General features: G+C 42.3%; 1 protein-coding gene across 2 annotated transcripts in view; it reads left to right on the plus strand.

Moving 5' to 3' along the window:
- ITGA8 (integrin subunit alpha 8) overlaps positions 1–13854 on the plus strand; it is a 234461-nt gene that overhangs the window by 45079 nt on the left and 175528 nt on the right. For both annotated transcript variants that reach the window (XM_056519092.1, XM_056519093.1), the window contains exons 4-6: positions 5469–5592; positions 6481–6542; positions 12951–12996. In XM_056519092.1, coding sequence (XP_056375067.1) covers positions 5469–5592; positions 6481–6542; positions 12951–12996 — 232 coding nt within the window. The remainder of the gene's footprint in view (positions 1–5468; positions 5593–6480; positions 6543–12950; positions 12997–13854) is intronic.

The raw sequence follows: 13854 nt of genomic DNA on the forward strand, positions 1-13854 counted from the left end.
GTGAGTAAGAGATTTATTGGGAACCTCTGCTATAAAGTATAGAAACTTTTATGTACTGTGTTTTCTGTATATTCTGGGCAATGGGAAACAGATGTTGTAATTCAGAAAAATCCCTGTATATATATATATATATATATATATATATATATATATATATATAAAATAAAGGATAATGTATTCTTCCCTAAGTGATAGTTTTGAAAACATTGATATAGAAAATGCTCTTTCTTGTTTATTTACTGTATTAGAATGAGAGACCAACAGGGGTGCAGAGGCAGCAACAACACCCTGGTGTCTAAAAGCCCCCATACACATAAGATCAGGGTTTCCTAACCAGTCTGCCTCCAGCTGTTGCAAAACTACAACTCCCAGAATGCCCGGACAGCCTTTGGCTGTCCGGGAATGCTGGGAGTTGTAGTTCTGCAACAGCCAGAGGCACACTGGTTAAAAAAAACACTGATCTATGAAGCCTCTTGACTCTCTGTTCACTCTGGATGTCAGAGGAGAGAAGGGTCAGACAAGTGTCCCTCTGCAGAATACATTTACAAGTGTATACTGGGATAGGGGTGCATGCTGGGAGTTGTAGTTTTGCAACAGCCATAGGCACACTGGTTAAGAAACACTGATCTATGAGGCCTCTTGACTCTCTGTTGACTCTGGATGTCAGAGGAGAGAAGGGTTGGACAAGTGTCCCTCTGCAGATTACATTTACATGTGTACACTGGCATGGGGGGTGCTTGCTGGGAGTTGTAGTTTTGCAACAGCCGTAGGCACACTGGTTAAGAAACACTGATCTATAAGGCCTCTTGACACTCTGTTGGCTCTGGATGTCAGAAGAGAGAAGGGTCGGGCAAGTGTCCCTCTATAGAATACATTTACAAGTGTATACAGGGATGGGGGGTGCATGCTGGGAGTTGTAGTTTTGAAACAGCGCGAGGCACACTTCAGCATTGAACCAACAAAGAAAGGATCAGTCTATAATTCTACTGATCGGTTTATTTAAAGTAAGAGACAGAATAACATCAACAACACGCAGAAAACACATTTCAGATAAGTTATGAACTGATTTGCATTTTACTCAGTGAAATAAGTATTTGATCCCCCTATCAATCAGGAAGATTTCTGGCTCCCAAGTGTCTTTTAAACATGTAACAAGCTGAGATTAGGAGTACTCTCTTAAAGGGAGTGCTCCTAATCTCAGCTTGTTACCTGTAGCAAAGTCACCTGTCCACAGAATTTTATTCCAAACTCTCCACCATGGCCAAGACCAAAGAGCTGTCCAAGGATGTCAGGGACAAGATTGTAGACCTACACAAGCAGCTTGGCGAGAAGTTTACAACAGTTGGTGCGATTTTTAACAAATGAAAAAAAATATATATATATATCGGTCCATCTCCCTCAGTTGGGGGCTTCATGTAAGATCTCACCTGGTGGAGTTTAAATGATGAAGAGAACAGTGAGGAATCAGCCCAGAACTACACGGAAGGATCTTGTCAATGATCTCAAGGCAGCTGGGACCAAAATCACTAAGAAAACACCTGGTAACACACTATGCCATGAAGGACTAAAATCCTGCAGTGTCCACAAGGTCCCCCTGCTCAAGAAAGCACATGTACAAACCAATCTAAAGTTTGGAAATTAAAGGGGTATTCCAGGAAAAAAAAACACATTTTTTTTATATCAACTGGCTCCAGAAACTTAAACAGATTTGTAAATTACTTCTATTAAAAAATCTTAATCCTTCCAATAATTATCAGCTGCTGAAGTTGAGTTGTTGTTTTCTGTCTGGCAACAGTGCTCTCTGCTGACATCTCTGCTGGTCTCGGGAACTGCACAGAGTAGAAGAGGTTTTCTATGGGGATTTGCTTCTTCTCTGGACAGTTCCAGAGACAGGCGTCATCAGAGAGCATTAAAAAAAAAAAAAAAACTCCACTTCAGCAGCTCATAAGTACTGGAAGGATTAAGATTTTTTAATAGAAGTAATTTACAAATCTGTTTAACTTTCTGGAGCCAGTTGATATATATATATATATATATATATATATATATAAAAAAAAGTTTTTTTGCTGGATAACCCCTTTAACCTCTGAATAATTCATTAGATTAGATGTGTTCCCTTTAAGAGAGTGCTTCTAATCTCGGCTCATTACCTGTATAAAATACACCTGGGAGATAGAAATTTTGATGATTGATAGGGGATCTAATACTTATTTACAAAGTAAATTCATAATTTATTTTTAAATGCATTCTTTCTGGATTTTGTTGCTCTTATTCTGTCTCATTGTTCAATTAAACCCTCCATTTCTTTGTCAGATTATGGTAAATACTTTTTTCCTTCATAGTACATGTGGATGAGATTTTTACAACTCTCATCCCGATGCTGCAGAATTTTTGTTGCATGGAATTTAACCTGCGGGTTGTCAAGTGCACTGATTGGTTGAAAATTTTCGCCATTGAATTCAATGGGGAAGAAGAAATCCCAGTGCTGCGGGAGTGCCTGTGTATTTGCAGCAAAATTCCCAGCAGAACTTAGAACTTTTGCCACTAAGGGCATGATGGGAGTTCTAGTTTTGCAGCAGCTGTAGAGACGCAGGTTGGGGGAAGTCACTGACAATTGACATAATAATAACACATTAATGTCTGATTAGTAATATTTCTAATCATATTTTTTAACTGTGTCTGTCTGTCTGTCTAGACTCTATACATAATTCTGTATGTTCCCCATTTGGATGTCGTCTGTAATCAGTGTATATTGAATTAAGGGTTTGTGCATTACATCAGTCAGCGAGGATGAGTCTCTACTCATAGAAGTATTTAAAAAAAAAAAAGTATGACGCCAAACAGACAACGATGAGGATGATCCCCATAAACAACATTATAGATTTTATCCAAAACAAAGGTTATTGACATAAAAGTTCACAAATATTGTTATATAACATTCCCAATCATAGACATTCCACAATCCCTGATTTATGCATAAAGAACGATCACAAGTGCTTTATAAAAAAATGGGCAGCAAAAAATGTTTTTTTTTTTGATGGTCTATATTAGGGATTGACCGATATTGATTTTTTTTAGGGCCGATACCGATAATCAGTGAACTTCTAGGCCGATATCCGATAACTAAGTTATCGGCTATTTACACCCCCCACCCCGCAGAAGCTGCTGCAGATCAACGATTTAAAGCGGGCGCTTTAGATCAATGAACTGCAGCGGCTTTTGCGGGGCCAGAGACCACCGCCGCCACCCGCTTCTCTCCCCCTGCATGTCCTGGGGTCCTCCTGAGTCCAACCAACACCGCTGCTGCCCCCCCCCCCCCCAGCCTATCCTCTGGCCAGAGACCGCCGCCGCTCGCTTCTCTCCCCCTGCCGATCCTGAGTCCAACCACCGCCGCTGCCCCATTGCCTCCCCCATCCCCTGAGCTGTCACTGTGCGCACTGACGGTGATGTCGCGTTGAGGACGTCACTAGTCATTGCGCAGCGCACAGCAGTAGCGCAGGAAGCCGCAGGAGCCAGAAGTAGCAGGGACCCCGGGAACAGGTCATTATAATTCCTGGGATGGGGGAGGCAATGGGGCAGCGGTGGCAGCGGCGGTCTCTGGGCGGGTGGGCGTTTGTGGGGGGGGCGGGGCATTATCAGCATATCGGCAAGGTAATTGCCGATACCGATTATGTCCAAAATCGTGAATATCGGCCGATAATATCGGCCAAACCAATAATCGGTTGAACCCTAGTCTATATATCCTCAGGGTAGAACATCAATATACCACATCCGTGCTGATCTGTTTGCTAAAGTTGCCGTGCCCACCTATACGGAGAATAGACCCTAGAGTGTATCAAGAACAAACATCAGACCCGCCTGTCCAGTGTGGAAAAACAAGACAACATAACATAGGCCCATTTTTTGTTGTGGTGCACACCAAAGTTGTCATGATAACAACATTTTGGACTTCATCCAAACGATAACGATTCTTGATACCAAAATATTACTTTGCCAAACATAAAAGCTACTTTAATGTGTTACACAGATTTTCAGGACCCAGAGAATCTACTGACAGTAAGACAGGGATGCATAAAGCATCCCTGGCTTAATGTTTTGTAAATAGAGCCGGGGGTCTTTTCATAGGGCATCACAGAAACAACTGTAAAGTGACCAATGATATACAGTACTTATCGCAGGTCACATACTCAACTCTACAGCAAACTGTGTAGAGGATATGTACTGTAGCCTGCACTGGTTACATCTGTATGCCAGTATCAAAATTAAAAAGAAAAAACAATGCATTGTGCAACCCTAGGGCATCTCTCTATCTCAGCAGGTTCTCTTAGGTCTCTATTCGGACGGCTCTGGTGCAGAATCTATTTACTCTGAAGCAGAATTTTTTTGTCTGCTCGGATTTTTCTAAATAAACAGACATCAGGCCGAAAACCGACTGACCCTATTAAAGTCAGTGGGGTTCATCAGGACCTGTTGACGTCCATTTTTTGGCCTTAAATGGAGTCTTTGATGGAAGCTCCAAATTGAGCCTTATAGGGGTACTCTGACCTTAGTCATTTTATCTCCTATCCAAAGGATAGGGGATAAGATGTCTGATTGCCGAGGTCCCGCCGCTGGGAACCATAGACTAGCCCTCTCCCATAGAGTTGCATTAAGGGGGTGTGGCTTGAGGTTGCGAGAGGCAGGGCCGTGATTTCACGATCCTCCGCCCCCTGCATCGCCAGTCATCAGGCACGGAGCGAAGCTGTGCACCAGATGACAGGGGGTGCTGCAAGAGAGATCACGGGGGTTCCCATTGGCAGGACCCCCGCGATCAGACATCTTATCCCCTATCCTTTAAGTAGCGGAGTACCTCTTTGAATCCAGATGTGAATAAGGCATAGCAAATTTGTTCCCAGTTTATATTTGCCCAATTTTCTGTACCCTTTGAGTCCAGCTCTGTGTACAGTCTGTGTACACTAACAACAGTACTAGGTATATTATTCATAGATAAGTCATAATACGAAAAAGACCAAAACATGGATCCATGCCAGAGATGTCCTCACAACATCACATGGGAACTAAGTAAGAAGGACAGTTGTGTAGTTCTTTCCATTCTGACCACAGTGCTCTCTGCTGCCACCTCTGTCCGTGTCAGGAACTGTCCAAAGCAGAAGCAAATCCCCATAGAAAACCTCTCCTGCTCTGGACAGTTCCTGACATGGACAGAGGTGTCAGCAGAGAGCACTGTGGTCAGAATGGAAAGAACTATGCAACTTCCTCTGGAGCCTACAGCAGCTGATAAGTATTGGAAAGATTAAGATTTTTTAACAGAAGTAACTTACAAATTTGTATAACTTTCTGACACCAGTTGATTTGAATTTTTTCTCCCTCCAGAGCACCCCTTTAAGTGTTTTAATGTAAAATGATATACATAGTAACACTTTGATCATTGCGATTGTCCGCTGACTCTTCTTTTATGGTTTCTCTAGGCCTGCGCCCCTTTATACCACTGGAGGAGCGTAAAGGATCTAAGTGAAAGAGAGACTGTTGGGACCTGCTACGTGGCCATTCAAAACTTCAGCTCCTACGCGGAGTACTCCCCCTGCCGCAACCGTAAGTTGTTTCATCAGGTACAGTCTCACGGAAGATGGCCATACGGTTTAAAAACCGTACTGCAACCGCATACGTTTTTTTTTAACATGGACGTCAATGGGAAACGCACATGTATACGGTTCCATACGGGAAAAACGTATACGTTTTTATTTTGCACATGCGCATTTGAATCCTAAAGTCCCCACCCAAGACCCCTCCCATTAAAAATGGACAAAATTTTCAAAAACGTATGGTTTTTTTTTCTATAAAAACTGACGGAACTGTATGCACTTTTAAAAACAGTATACTGTTTAAAAACGCATACGGTTTACTTTTTTCCATACTGTTCCATCCGTTTTTTTGCCATACGGTTTTCTTTAGAAAAACGGATTGAAAACAGTATGGCAAAAACCTAGTGTGAACCCAGCTATCTGATCCCACCAAGATTAACTTAAAGGGGTACTCCAGTGAAAAACTTTTTTTTTTTTTAAATCAACTGGTGCCAGAAAGTTAAACAGATTTGTAAATGACTTCTATTAAAAAAATCTTAATCCTTCCTGTACTTATTAGCTGCTGAATACTACAGCGGAAATTCTTTTCTTTTTGATACACAGACATCTCTGCTGACATCACGAGCACAGTGCTCTCTGCTGACATCTCTGTCCATTTTAGGAACTGTCCAGAACAGCATATGTTTGCTATGGGGATTTCCTTTTACCCTGGACAGTTCCTAAAATGGACAGAGATGTCAGCAGAGAGCACTGTGCTCATGATGTCAGCAGACAGCTCTGTGTTTCAAACACATAATTTTGGTTGACATAATTTCAGTGGGGCACCCCACTACTTTAAAATATATCCACAATTTTAGGCTGATGTGAAATTTTTTTTATTTTTTTTTGTCTTTGACAGAAAACGCTGACCCGGCAGGACAAGGTTACTGTCAAGCAGGATTCAGTTTGGATTTCTATAAGGTAAAGCATCACTATTGTTTCAAAAGACATGTGAAATGTTTTGATCGGTCGGGGTCTAGGTGTTCAGCCCCCCATTGATCGCTAGAACAAGTCAGTAGAAGTGAGGGGCTAAGCACTGGCCGCAGGAGATGGTCTCCATAGACTTAGGCTATGCCCATAGCAACCAATCAGATTGCTACTTTCGTTTTTAAAGAAGCCTGTGAAAAATGAAAGAAGTGACCTGATTGGTTGCTATGGGCGACTGTTCATCTACACAACTCTTCACCTACACAGGTTTTGATAAATCTCCCCCAATGTGCGGTAAATTTCGCGGAATATCCGAGCGGAAAGTCCGCTGTGTGAACATAGCCTTAGGGTAGGGTCACACGCGCTGATTTTTTAGCGGGTTTTCTGCTGCGTATTTGAAAGTGGGCGGGCTCTTCTCGGCTGTCTGCAGCAGATTTTCCGTGGCGGAATTTACGCTGCGGAAAATCCGCCACAGTCCCTACTGACTTCAATGGGGCTTGTGGCGGATTTACCGCAGTGTACATTCCGCCACGGAAAATCTGCTGCGGACATCCGAGAAGAGCCCGCCCACTTTCAAATACGCAGCGGAAAACTCGCTAAAAAATCAGCGCGTGTGAACGTACCCTTGCTGTAGGATCTATCTCCTGCAGTGAGCGCTTCTCCCGACTTGAACCCACTACGGGGCATTGAAGTGAGCTCAGGAGCCGCGGAAAAATGTCGGAACTATTAAAGTAAAACATTAATGAAACCGCACGGCAAATGGTGTAAACATAAAAAAAATAATCAAAATCCCAAATTGCTGATTTGTGGTCACTTCATAAAAGTGAACAAAAAGCGATCAAAAAGTCCCATCAAAACAAAAATGGCATCGATAAAAACTACAGATCACAGCGCAAAGTGTTCTAAGGTCTCAAAAAATGACAATTTTTGGCATAGTAATTTGGGTATAAAAAGTAATACATTTTTTTTTATGTAGTAAAATAAAACAAAACCTATGTCAATCGGATATCGGTATAATCGTGTGGACCTAAAGAATATAGATAATCGGGGAGATTTATCAAAACCTGTGTAGAGGGAAAGCTGACCTGTTGCCCTTAGCAACCAATCAGATTGCAGCTTTCATTTTTGAAAAGGCCTCTGAAAAATGAAAGAAGAAATCTGATTGGTTGCTATGGGCAGCTGGTCAACATGTCCTCTACACAGGTTTTAATAAATTTCCCCCCAATGTGTCCATAAAGTGCACTTCGTAAAAACGGAACCCCAAATATAAGATTTTTATTTTTACCGAAATCCCTGAAAACTTTCTAAATTGTGTTTGTTTTGTTTTTTGATGGCAATGCAAAGTACAATCGATACAGCATAAAAGCCTCATATGGGTCCGTAGGTGAAAAATTTAGAGAATTATGGCTGTAAAAAAGCGTGGAGGCGAAAAATGAAAAATTCCTTGGTCCTTAAAGGGGTAGTCCCGTGGAAAACTTCTTTTTTTTAAATCAACTGGTTGTTTTTTGCCCTAGAAGTTCCTTAAACTCCTTAAAGGGGTAGTCCATTCCCATTGGAAAACATTTTCTTTTAAATCAACTGGTGCCGGAAAGTTAAACAGATTTGTAAATTACTTCTATTAAAAAATCTTAATCCTTCCAGTACTTATTAGCTTCTGAATACTACAGAGGAAATTCTTTTCTTTTTGGACCACAGAGCTCTCTGCTGATATCATAAGCACAGTGCTCTCTGCTGACACCTCTCTCCATTTTAAGAACTGTCCAGAGTAGGAGAAAATCCCCATAGCAAACATATGCTGCTCTGGACAGTTCCTAAAATGGACCGCAGAGGTCAGTAGAGAGCACTGTGGTCATGATGTCAGCAGAGAGCACTGTGTTCCAAAAAGAAAAGAATTTCCTCTGTATTATACAGACCCTAAAAAGTATTGGAAAGATTATGATTTTTTTAATAAAAGTAATTTACAAATCTGTGTAACTTTCTGGCACCAGTTGATTTAAAAAAAAAAAAAAGGTTTCCACGGGAGTACCCCTTTAAGGGGTTTAAAGGAGTAGTCCAGTGGTGACCCAGTGGTGAACAACTTATCCCCTATCCTAAGGATAGGGGATAAGTTTGAGATCGCGGGGGGTCCCACCGGTTGGGCCCCCTGCGATCTCCTGTACGGAGCCCCGACAGCCCGCGGGAAGGGGGCGTGTCGACCTCCGCACAAAGCAGCGGCCGACACGCCCCCTCAATACAACTCTATGGCAGAGCCGAAGCGCTGCCTTCGGCAATCTCCGGCTCTGCCATAGAGATGTTTTGAGGGGGCGTGTCGGCCGCCGCTTCGTGCGGGGGTCGACACCCGCTATCTGGCCGGAGAGCCGGGGCCCCGTACAGAGAGATCACAGGGGGCCCCAGCGGTCGGACCCCCCGCGATCCCAAACTTATCCCCTATCCTTAGGATAGGGGATACGTTTTTCACCACTGGACTACCCCTTTAAGGAAATTCTAGGGCAAATAAAACTACTTATAATTTTTTATTATCTAGTTCTGGCCTGCGGGAGTGATGGGGGTATCAATGGTAATCAGACGAAGTGCGGCTGTGATAGAGGCCTGGTGTTGTGTATGTGACGGTCTGTTTTATATACTTATTATGTTGTATTATATAAATGTTTAGAATCTACAGATAAAAAAGTTTTCGTTTCTGGAAAACCTTGGGCCCGCACAGTGTAGCAGTGAGGTTTATCAGGTTTTCCTTGTACACCAGCTGCTTGTGACACTGAAGGATCTCAGCTGATACACGTTCCTCTTGGACGCCGCGCCGAAAATATGTAACACACCACAGAACACGGGGGGACATTACCAGCGCTTATCTGCGCTTATTTATATGACATGTCATCCGCAATGTATTGCTTCTCATTTTTCTTCTGCTTGCGCAATGTATTTTGGCTGCGTCCCTGGAACAAGGCTTTAGTATTTTTTCTGGATGAATCTACTCTTCTGTTCTAGTACAGTGTTTCCCAACCAGGGTGCCTCCAGCTGTTGCAAAACTACAACTCCCAGCATGCCCGGACAGCCGAAGGCTGTCCGGGCATGCTGGGAGTTGTAATTTTGCAACAGAAGGGAACATCCATGTAGATATTACACTGAAGGGGTTCCCAAACAGTAGGGAATTAAAGGGGTACTCCGGTGGAAAACTTTTACTTTTTTTAAATCAACTGGTGCCAGAAAGTTAAACAGATTTGTAAATTATTTCTATTAAAAAATATTAATCCTTCCAGTACTTATAAACTGCCGAATACTACATAGGAAATTCTTTTCTTTTAGGAACACAGTGCTCTCTGCTGACATCACGAGCACAGTGCTCTCTGCTGACATCTCTGTCCATTTTAGGTACTGCCCAGAGCAGCATATGTTTGCTATGGGGATTTTCTCCTACTCTGGACAGTTCCTAAAATGGACAGAGATGTCAGCAGAGAGCACTGTGGTCATGATGTCAGCAGAGAGCTCTGTGTTCCAAAAAGAAAATAATTTCCTCTGTAGTATTCAGCAGCTAATAAGTACTGGAATGATTAAGATTTTTTTAATAGAAGTAATTTACCCTTGTAACCTAGTTTCACCCCTGTACCCTTGCTGTCCTGTCAGGCAGACTCCATATAGTGACCCCTGGGCCCCCTTCACCTGTTCCTTTGTATGTCTGCTTCTATGCTTGTTATATATAGAGTATTGAATATAAAACGTGTTATGCCTTTAAGACCAGTTGTCATGTGATTGTAACCCAGTGAGGTACCAGTGACCATGTGACCTAAGGGTTACCTATGGGACCCCACCAGAGTCTCCCCCATATAAGCCCTGTGTGGAGCCTCTTCACTCTCTTTAAGTCTTCGCTGAGTTGCAGTAAGGTCAAGTCCTAGGTGGGTGTCTGGAGTCCTAAAGAGGCCTAAAGTCTACCACACAGGCACAGATCCTAAAGTCCAGTACCCCACAGGTCAAGTCAAAACCTGGTAAGCTACAGAAGGGGTTAAGTCAGTCATAGTCTGTCATAGGCAAGTCAGTCCAAGTCATTCTGTCTTCAGTCAGCGTGGCTCTGCAGCAAATTGTCCCAGTCCACCATAAGTCCCAGCAAGCCCTGTGGTCTCTGAAGTCACTGGTCGCCTACTTGGGCCTAGCCAAGCTGTATAGACTATTACACCTGTGTGACTCAGTAAAGCTGCCGTTGTTCCGTAACTTGATGTCAGAGTCATTATTTGCCCCCGTGCCTAGCCCAGGATCCAGCGGTATACCTTCGGGTGGTATTGAGGATAAACCACGCCTTGGTGTCACGGACACAAGGGGTTAATGCTAGCTGCCCCTAGGGTAATTCCATCTGCCCTCATCACACCCTCTACCACATAAGTAATATGCTACTGTTGGCAAAACATAGAATCTGTATGGAGATTTTCCTTGCATATGTAATCTGTCTATTTATCTATCTATCTCATATATATCCCATATTTAACTATCTATCTACCTATTTGTCATCTATCTATCTCATATCATATATATATCATATTGATCTATCATCTATTTATCTCATATCTGTCTCTCTAGTTATTAGAATAAGTCAGCCAGCACTTTAGTTGATACCAAACTATTATATGGACCTGGCCTACAGGTGCACGCTACTAGGCTAGATATACAGCAACAGAAGAATGCAGCAGCACACTGCCAGCACAAGGATATAGGTGAAACATGAACATGCAGATAAAACATGGAGAGCTATACAGCTATGGTGTAATAGATGCAAATGTGAAACTATGAGATAGTGAGGCACTTAGCTCGCAAATTTGTCTCCGCCGGCGGTCAAATAGCTTGGACCGTCCCACCGCGATAAGGTGGCCTCATTGGGACGGACCCTACACTGTGAATATGCCTCTGTGTGAACAGTTCAGTAAGCATGGCAGGGTCTGGAGCATCCAAGACACCTTATATACACCTGATAGAGGTGGGTGGGGTGCAAGGCCAACATGGAGGTAGCCACTCTCCCGTATGTGCAATACAGATAAAGAATAAGTCAGCCAGCACTTTAGTTGATACCAAACTATTATATGGACCTGGCCTACAGGTGCACGCTACTAGGCTAGATATACAGCAACAGAAGAATGCAGCAGCACACTGCCAGCACAAAGATATAGGTGAAACATGAACATGCAGATAAAACATGGAGAGCTATACAGCTATGGTGTAATAGATGCAAATGTGAAACTATGAAATACTGAGGCACTTAGTTCGCAAATTTGTCTCCGCCGGCGGTCAAATAGTTATTTATCTATCTATCTCATAAATATCCCATATTTAACTATCTATCTACCTATTTATCATCTATCTATCTCATATCTATCTATCTATCATCTATCATCTATCCATCTATCTCATATCATATATATACCATATTTATCTATCATCTATTTATCTCATATCTGTCTCTTTAGTTATTTATCTATCTATCTCATATCTATCTATCTCATATCTATCTATCTATCTCATATCTACCTCGCTCACAATTTGGCGGCCAAATAGTTTGGACCATCCCACCACGATAAGGTGACCTCATTTGGACGGACCCTACACTGTAAATGTGCCTCTGTGTAATCAGTTCAAGGGCATTGCAAGGTCTGAGACGTCCAAGCACCTTATATACACCTACTAGAGGTGGGTGGGGTGCAGGAGCCAACATGGAGGTAGCCACTCCCCCGTATGTATAACACAAACAAGGATAAGCTAGCCAGCACTACTGGCACCAAACTACTATATGGACCTGGCATACAAGTGCACGCTGCTAGGCTAAATATACAGCAACAGAAGAATACAGCAGCACACTGCTAGCACTGCTAGTGCTGGCTAACTTATCCTTGTTTGTGTTATACATACGGGTGAGTGGCTACTTCCATGTTGACTCCTGAACCCCACCCACCTCTAGTAGGTGTATATAAGGTGCTTGGATGTCTCAGACCTTGCAATGCCTGTTGAACTGATTACACAGAGGCATATTCAAAGTGTAGGGTCCTTCCCAGAATGAGGTCACCTTACCGTGGTGGGATGGTCCAAACTATTTGGCTGCCAAATTGTGAGCTAAGTACCTCTTTTTTTAATTTTTGCACTATTGCTGTATAGCAGTTCATGTTTTATTTATATCTTTGTGTTAGCAGTGTGCTGCTGTATTCCTATGTTGCTGTATATTTAGCCTAGCAGCCTGCACCTGTATGCCAGGTCCATATAGTAGTTTGGTGCCAGTAGTGGTGGCTAACTTATCCTTGTTTGTGTTATCTATCTATCTCATATCTATCTATCTATCTATCTATCTATCTATCCTATTAGTATGTTGTAGTTTAGAAGTTGTAGCCCCATCGCTCATGTATTAATAAATGCTCATTGTCTTTCATCTAGAATGGAGACATCGCACTTGGAGGACCTGGCAGCTATTACTGGCAAGGTAAGATTTTAGTAAGCGGATTTAATGTAGTATTAGTTGGTTCGTACGTATAAACATTTTACCATTTTCTCCCCTAATAAGCAATGTAACAATATATCTAAGGCTCAATAATTTTAATAGAAATGAACTGCAATAACAGATACAACCTGACAACAGGTGTGGCACTGTATTTATTAGCAAAGTGGGGGCCCCCCATCAGTAATTAAACTGACCCCCTCCGCCCCACCCCTTAGGTTTTGCCCCAGGTCTGACTAAACTCATTTGTCCTATTTGTGGCCGCTGTCAAAGTTTTCTTTTCTTTTTTTTTTAACCCCTTAAGGACGCAGCCCTTTTTCACCTTAAGGACTGAGCCCTTTTTCGCAATTCTGACCACCGTCACTTTACAAATTAATAACGCGAAAACGCTTTTACCGAATATTCTGATTCTGAGATTGTTTTTTTCGTGACATATTCTACTTTATTTTGGTGGTAAATTTTTGGCGTTAATTGCATCCTTTTTTGGTGAAAAATCCCCAAATTTCATGAAAATTTTGAAAATTTAGCATTTTTCTAACTTTGAAGCTCTCTAATTGTAAGGAAAATGGATATTCCAAATACATTTTATTTTTCTTCACAAACACAATATGTCCACTTTATGTTGACATCATAAAATGGACATATTTTTGCTTTTTGAAAAAATTAGAGGGCTTCAAAGTAGAGCAGCAATTTTCAAAAATGTCATGAAAATTGCTAAATCTGAAGGGACAGATGTTACAGAACTACAACTCCCAGCATGCCTGGGCAGTCGAGGCATGCTGAGAGTTGTAGTTTGGCAACATCTGGAGGGCTACTGTTTGGGCACCACTGTAACAGTGGTCT

The sequence above is a fragment of the Hyla sarda genome, chromosome 5 (assembly GCF_029499605.1).
Source record: "Hyla sarda isolate aHylSar1 chromosome 5, aHylSar1.hap1, whole genome shotgun sequence".
Classification (NCBI taxonomy): Eukaryota; Metazoa; Chordata; class Amphibia; order Anura; family Hylidae; genus Hyla; species Hyla sarda.